Genomic DNA, 8177 nt, shown 5'->3' with positions numbered 1-8177 from the left:
AGCCTTTCGCCTTAACAAACTTGCGTAGTTCATTGCAGGGTAAGCTGCAAGTGTAAAATTCCTGCCCCGTAATCACAGTGAGGACACAGATAACAAAGGTCCAACTTAGCTGCACCACAAACATCGAAGCCATGAGGTAGCACTAAGCAATGAACGAATAAAATAAGCGTTGGGGTTTAACATTCCGAAACCACCATGCGATTATAAGAGACGCCGTCGTAGTGGAGGGCTCTATCAATTGGAGCCCACGGGCCTAAGGCATTTCCGCCGCAATCAAAAATGTGGCCACCGTGGCTGCTATTCAACCCCGTGACCTGCGGGCTAACAGCCGAGTGCCTTAGCCACTGGACCACCGTGGCGGGTAAGCAGTGAGTGAAACGTTCAGTGACTTTCACGTATTATCAGTTTATCATATCTCAGAACCGAGCAAGCGTGTCCGCCATTTTCCTTATTCGGCATTGTTCAGTGATGATTACGGTTATTTGTGACGAACAACACAGTTTAGTATGCATGAATGAAAGTCAGAGCTGTTAGAAGAAGCGTTTCTTCACAATAGCCGCTTCTTACACCTGCTAAAACCACTCACGGCGCGCGATGAAAGCAGGCGAAAGCGGGAAAGCGTGTATACGTCGTCTGCTCTGACCACCGGTGCTCCGCTCTCCCATAATGCCCCAGCGCCGATCCACCATGGGAAGGCGCGGCGTTGCAATTTTCGGAAAGGTCCATTGGTTGCAGTATTTGTTTGCAGAAATTCTCATCAGTTGCAAATTTGTATAGCTCGCAAATTTTTTTCGTCGTCCTGCATGTAATAAACATCTCTCACAGTGTTTAGAGAGAAAAATATGCAACCACTCGACACGTGGCTGGGGCAAATGTAATCCGATAGAGCGCGAAACATGAATGTTTAGCATAATTTTGCAAATCACTAAACACGTCCTTTTTAGTTGTCCAAGTTCTCGAAGTTCGACATTGCGAATGCTTAAAGGACCTCCTTTCTTCTGTTCACCAAATGCATACTCATTACATAAAGTGAGGCACCATATGCATCTTTATTACATAAAGTGTGATGCGCCCGCACAATTTTTCGGGTGCTTTCAACGGCGAGCACATCCCGTAAGACATGCAGCGTGACATTTATCTTTGCATGCGTCGTACGTTCGCGATGCAACGGAAATCTGGGGGATCCGGTCGAAATGTCGGGGTTCGGTGAAATTAGAGGCAGGAGTGCACGAGTCACGCGTCCGCTCGCAACGACCATTCTGCCTGCCATAGTGGCATGCTTTGTAGCAGTTCAACGCGCAATCCCGCATGCACAGCCCCCTTCGTTTAGTTGTCGCCGTGGGCGCCCTGGTGTTTGTTTCCGGCAGTGAGGAGCACGGGTTGAACATTGTTGGGCAGATGCACTCTCCAAGACAGCACCGGCCACGGCCTCCAGCGCACCATGGCGGCAGCTGTCATTGAAAAGCGTTCAAACAACAATGTTAGACATGGGTGGACAGCTTGGTTCATGTTCATACAGATGGAAACGCAGCGCTAAAGTGAATGCGAAGGAAACAAAAAGCAGCGGAAGTCCTGTCTTTTTCAGTATCAGTTGTACTCGTTGAAGCACAACTTTTCTATTTCTAAAGACAGCGTAATCTATCCATCAATATAGGATGATGCTAAATAAGAAAAGATATGAAGAGTGCGCCAGCTGTCTTCTGTGAGATTTACAAAAAAAAAATGTCCATCAATTCTACGACTACGAGTCGAAATATTTGCTTTTTCGTATTACATGAAACAAATAAGACTAGTTTGTGTATTTCGCTTATTTGACTATTCCATCATATTAATGTAACAAGCTTCTAAAGCAAGAAGGCCAATCATAAAATGCTATGCAGAAAGTTTTACATCGATTTGTGATACACTTGATCAGACAGTTGAAATTGGTATCCGCCAATTATTAGTGTTTTTCTGCTTACTACAGAAGCCCACAAAATGCAAAAAACACAGCTTGTGACAAACGCTTTCACACTGTAATTGCAATGCTCTCTAACGTTTTGCGCATAAACGATATGCTTCTTTCGCGAAGGTTCGTGACAGCGATGCAGCGTATGCAGCGTCCCATGCAGATGCAGCGGTTATCGCACTTGACACTGCAAAAGTAAATGTGCGTCATCGCAGAGCCACTGTCATTGTTACTGTTTTGTCGTTGCAGCACTCAAGGCTCTGTGCTATGCTCGTTTGCACGGGTTTATCACGTGGTATCGCTTGTGTGTTGTTTGCGGCTATCTGTAATAACCAGAAAAACGCTAATAATCGACAGATATTGATTAAGAAACAACCTAATTTTGTGTTTTGTGAACTTAATTACAACGTTCTGTAAACAAATGTCTACTAGCTTCGTTGCCTCAGAAGTTTGTTGACTAAACATCTAAGCCAGCAGTTGCGTGTAAAAAAAAAACTTTACTTACTCGACGAAATAGCCACACTCACTGGGCGCAATCTTATAGAGGGTGTGAGGAAAAGGTAAATACCCTGGCAACACTGACACTGTCAAGGAGCACAATAGTACTGTGCAACTATATAAGCAAAAAGAAATACAAATCGCGATGTTATATCACCTTACTTACTTACAAAGATAGAGAGATGGAATACAGCAAAAACGCTGACATTTAGTACACCTTATGCACTTTGTGACATGCACTTCGGGAAAGAACCACAGACATGGCTACAGTTAAAACAGTGTTACATACACCCCGCCGTGGTGGTCTAGTGGCTAAGGTACTCGGTTGCTGACCCGCAGGTCGCGGCATCGAATCCCGGCTGCGGCGGCTGTATTTCCGATGGAGGCAGAAATGATGTAGGCCCGTGTGCTCAGATTCGGGTGCACGTTAAAGAACACCAGGGGGACGATATTTTTGGAGCCCTCCACTACGGCGTCTCTCATAATCATATGGCGGTTTCGGGACGTTAAATCCCACATATCAATCAGTCACTGTTACATACTATGCAGTGCTAACATGGTACCCTAACTCGAACCAGGGCCTTAAACTAATATGAGTTATACAATCTGTTCATTAAACGTATACTCGCATACAATCACAGCCTCAATTTTGTCCCTGTGTAACGAATAAAAAAATTGTCATTCTAAATGACCAGCTTCCTTATTTGTCTTTGAATCAATAACGTTATATATTACGTTGGAGGCCAGACGAAATAGCCCCAGAAATAAAATTTATTTCTAGTTAAAATTTGGCAGTTCATTTTTGCGAGGTGAATGTAAACTTCGCTAAACATTCCAATTATAAAAAAGACCCGTGGTGGCCTGTAAGGTGCATGAACACTTGCAAGCACTTCATCGGTTAACGTGCGTTTGCGTTAGATGAACGCTGCATCATATAGGACTTCACGCTTCGAAGTGCTAGTGGTGTGCAAATTCCGGGAGAAGCAGAAGGAAGAAAGTAATAAGCGGGAGGACAGGTAGATTACCCAGTTCCTGAACTGGCTGGCTACCCCGTGCTCAGAAAGAGGTAAGGGGAATTAAGTTTGGTAGGAACAAGATGTTATAAAGAGAAAGAGAGAAGACAAAAGATAGCAATACTCCGGGTGGATGAACTGATAAGCATTGTACTTGTAGGAAAGGAGGGCTGCAGTTTACGAACAGGAAAAACTGTTACGGCACTTTTATACGCTTGGCTAATTACGCCTTCTTTTCTTTTCTTCCTTAAATATACAGATATGCTAGAGCAGTGTAGATTAACAGTATATGATGTGGCAGTACTTGTGAGTAAGCATGTGCCGACGCTTGGTCCGCCACCGGTTGTGTCGCGACGTCCAAAGAACCATACTACATGGCGAACGTTTGCACGATACTGCCATCACAGAATAAAGCCGTAGTTGTATCAAACATTGGTTGCATGACCTTGAATAGCAACATTTATGCGCGCGAGGCTTCACTTTGAACATGCATCTCAGACTTTTCTTCTTTTTGCAATCGCACGCACTGATATGAACAGTCCTAGCACATTATTTTAGTTCTCGTGATGTAAAGAATATTAGTTAACCTAATATAATATCTCTGCCCTTTATGCGTTATACGTGCGAAAAAGTGTAAGAGCATTGAGTATAACATCTTAAGCTCATCGGAGAGGTAATTTTGAGGAGTATTTTCCCCCGTTTGAGATACTCAACAAAGCTTTTCTTTTTAACACTACATATCAAGAAGCTGGGAATGAGACGAACATGGAAGTTTCGCCACCAAAGGCGAGAATGGCTAAAAGTTTTTTACTCAGATTCAGAGGGTTTATACAAGGATAACATAGTCAAAATAATGTAGGCTATACAGAATAATACTATAAGTTTTGTTGACATCATGCTACAGAAATGATCACATTAAAGCTATGGTAGAATGCAGCCTATATGCGTTCACCGCTTTGCTGCAAAAATGTAGGCAATCTCTAGGAGTCCTAATCCACAGTATGAAAATTCCGCGAAGGCCTCAATTTTTCCGGCAAGCTTCCAAATGTTTTCTTAAGTTCTATCCTTCATTGACAGACTGCTTCAAAAGTCGTTCACGAGAAATGCACTCACAATAAATTATGCGTAACGCGGGAGAAGCGTTGCAAAACAGGTTGCCCTATTATGAGCCGCATGACGCCTGACGGGCGCCATTACGAGATTGTATTTTGTGGTTCATTAATGTAGCTAGTTGGGCAAATTCCTTCACAGTTCTATGTAAGAAAACGCGAGCAGTTCACAACAAAAACAAAAAAAAAGTTACAGGAGATACCGATATAACGAAACGGAGAGAAGAAGAAAAAAGAGGCTGAACTATTAGCTGACATTAGGTCAATGAAAAAAAAACACAACAACAAATCACGTTGAAAGGTATTTTATGGCTACATACTTTAATCCTTCTTCAAGAATTATTTCCATGAGTCGCTTGCCCCCGAAGGCTGCACTCTGATTTAGAGGCATGATAATGACGGGCATCGTACGTTCCCCACGTTTTCGACATCAGTAATTCCCTCTTCTACTTGTTTCATCCATAGAGCGCATTACTACCCAATCGATAGGGTAAAAGACGACACTACGCCTTGTCTTCACAAATCTTCAATCTATATACTTTTTATTGGAAACCTTGTCGCGACTCTCCAAAAGAACTGAAATGATAAACTGCAGCTCATGCAAACAATACGTGAATATAAATACGCAATATTGTACCATTCAGTGCCGAAATAATTGGAACAGTCACGTGTAAATACCACTCAATAAATAAATCAAATAGTCGTACTAGCGTTTAATCCAAAGTACTGAAGTGTTTTAATATCACCTGAACGAATGCTTAGCACTTTCAGAGAGTACTGTATGTCTGGTGAAGTAAAAGTAATTAACAAAACAACTTTGACAATATTATGTAAGCGCTTTTTCCAATCTGTGTATATGTAGTACTTTTTTCTTCGCAACTAGTTAGTGTTTTACTTATAAAAATGCACATGTTGGTATACTAATGTTTTAATTCATTGAGCAATCTTTTCACACAGATGCCTTTCACAATTTTTCTTTTTTCGGAGTGGTGCTAGTGACATAAGCTATTCGTTCAACTACAAGTCAGCAATTCAGTTTTTTTTTTAAAATAAATACGGGTTTCTTTTTATTCTATTCACTTTATTATGCAGCCAATGACGCTGATGCTAAGCGCTGTAACGTATGAAGAACACGCGGTACAAGCCTTGCGTCCTATATACGTTCTTTTCAGCATCCACGAAGTTGTATAGCCTCTTGATATTTTTAGCAGTCAAGTGTGTTTTGCAAATCAAGAGCGTGATAATCAATTTTTACCTTGCATTTTTCATGGTCTCTCAAGTCAAGTCCACATAACTCGTAAGCCTGGTCCAAAAAAAAAAAAACCAAAGTTAGAACAGCTCGCTAGAGTTCATACAGTTCGTACACCTCGTAGCTGTCTGATATTCAATGCCTTCTGAATGAAAATTATCGCACAAAATTGGCATTTTTACCATGCCAGCAAGGAATATTCTGTTTAAGAAATAATCAACTCGTGCAAATAGTGTTTCGAATTCGAACAGCTTTGACCATTTTTTGTTATTTTTGTATGCAATTTTTTCTATTATATAACCCATATATTGATAATACAATATGTTACATTATCGTGTTTATGTGCTGATTATTCTTTCTTTAGTAGTAAATTTTTCACTTGCTTTTGATGATGCCTTTGTAACTTTTTTTCAGTATTGATTATTTTATTACTATATGTATTATTCATAAGGTTATAGGTAATCAACCTTGTTCGTTATTCCGAATACTTTTGCTACACTTTTGGTTATTAGAGCACTAATATAGGCATAAGAAGTCCTCATCATAGCTTCTTGAATGTTTGGGACTTCTTGCTGTATATGCCAATTATGTAATTTCAAGGAAATATCTGATAAACTTGACTTGACTTGAATTTCTTATTATAATTCACTGAATGTTTGTGCCTTATAACATTATAGTTATCAATCTACCTGTAGTAACATTATAGCTACGAATCTCTTTGAGAACAAAGAACACAGTAAATACTATTGAGAACTACGACCTTATTCACTCCTACAACACTGAGCAAAAAAATATACAGCGAGCGAATGGTTTTTCGTGTTTTCTCAACAACCCGAAATGATTTGCCAATTTCGGAAAGTTACCACGTGTCTGCTGAGAACGTTGGCATAAGGCTATGAAATAGAAAATCAAGCATACCAGTAGAATAAGGCCCTGTTTATTTTTGCGAATTCACTTTGTTGAAAATAAAATTTACTCTTCTACGAAATAGTAGGATTGACCATGGCTTCTAGAACATGCTGTCAATATTACAAGTCCCCTGTGCCCCTGAATGATGTGTCGATAGAAACAAACGAATGCGAAACGTTTTCAGCAAACGTCAGTAGAGCAGCTTAGAAGAGAAGCATACAATTGAATATCTACTCTATAGGGCTACTTACAAGAAGAGTGTTGATATAATAAACTTCCCCTAAATTTTTCTGAGATTGCATGAGTGTTATCACCTTGTCTGCCGGAGGCTTCCAAACCGGATACACCGTGCGTCTCGTTCTGTTTTGTTTTATTGAGGTATCAGAGGAACCTTGACAATACCCTGCAAATTAAGGAACAATCACCGCCTGTTCATTTTCTTCATAGTCGTAGAAAATACGAGTTTTCGGTAGTACTTACCGCACAGCAGAAACAATAGCGGAATCCAGTTCATCTTGTTTTGTGACACGAACCGTGCCTTGCGAAGGTTTTTGGGAGGCAAGAACGAAGCAGCTGCGAATTCCCCCTCTTATCTTGCCGGTAACGCAGTTTACGTCTCTCTGTTCGTGCTTTGGCACGTGCCGTTTTTGATACCCTCCAGATCGGCCCAGTTTTTCTGCTTGTTCAGGTGCTCTTTTCACAAGCATGCGTCGTAAATTTTCTCAGAATCTGGGGCCGCACTGCGTATTCCGTGCCTAACTTGCACAGCCCCGGTGGGGAACGATTTTGGTGGTTTTCGTACTTATGTAGATCATGAGGGCAATAACCTGGTAGGGGTTATGAATTACATCGACTGGGCTGCCAGATGTATATCTATGTTTGACCTTAATGGGACTGTTTGGAAACCTTATGGGAGCTCTTTATTCTTTTAGTTTCTTTATTATATATAAATTCCGTTGCTTGGTACACGTCTTTGTGTTTAGAGGTGTCGCAGCAAAGACAAACAAAAAACAAGAAATAACAACCAGTGCTCACCACTGTAGCCAACAAATTTTCGGAACGTACCCTATGTCGCGGTCTAAATTGCACTACTTTACCATACGGAACTTCTCTATTACCCTACATTTCAGCCTAACACTTGAGCATAGCGCAGCGTATCAATAAACAGGTTCAGAATTCACTTCATTGTAGCACATGCAGACGTGTAGTGGCACTGATATCGGTAGCTACTTTTAAAACTGGTTTGAAAACATTTCGGAGAGAGAATAACGAACAGGAAATAGAGAAAATTAGAAGAGGAGGAGGAGGAAGAGCAAGAGGACGGAAATGCAAGAAGGTCAACCAGATGAGCGTCCGGTTCGCGATCCTACGCTGGGAAAAAGAGATTACGGGATTAAAAGAAAGAAAAGTTGTACATGGAAGGAGAAAGGGTTCCGGAATTTGTAATGAAA

General features: G+C 41.1%; 1 protein-coding gene across 1 annotated transcript; it reads right to left on the bottom strand.

The window, feature by feature from the left end:
* Positions 1-1025: 1025 nt before the first annotated feature.
* On the bottom strand, positions 1026-7360 carry LOC119185230 (uncharacterized). Its single transcript, XM_037434322.2, has 4 exons — positions 7207-7360; positions 7041-7129; positions 5824-5871; positions 1026-1451 (listed from the first exon to the last, which is right to left on the bottom strand). Exons 1-4 carry the CDS (start codon positions 7238-7240, stop codon positions 1095-1097), a joined length of 528 nt encoding a protein of 175 aa, XP_037290219.2. The 5' UTR covers positions 7241-7360; the 3' UTR covers positions 1026-1094.
* Between the last annotated feature and the right edge of the window lie 817 nt (positions 7361-8177).

The sequence above is a fragment of the Rhipicephalus microplus genome, chromosome 6 (genome assembly GCF_043290135.1).
Source record: "Rhipicephalus microplus isolate Deutch F79 chromosome 6, USDA_Rmic, whole genome shotgun sequence".
NCBI lineage: Eukaryota > Metazoa > Arthropoda > Arachnida > Ixodida > Ixodidae > Rhipicephalus > Rhipicephalus microplus.
This window is presented reverse-complemented; position numbering and strand designations above follow the sequence as displayed.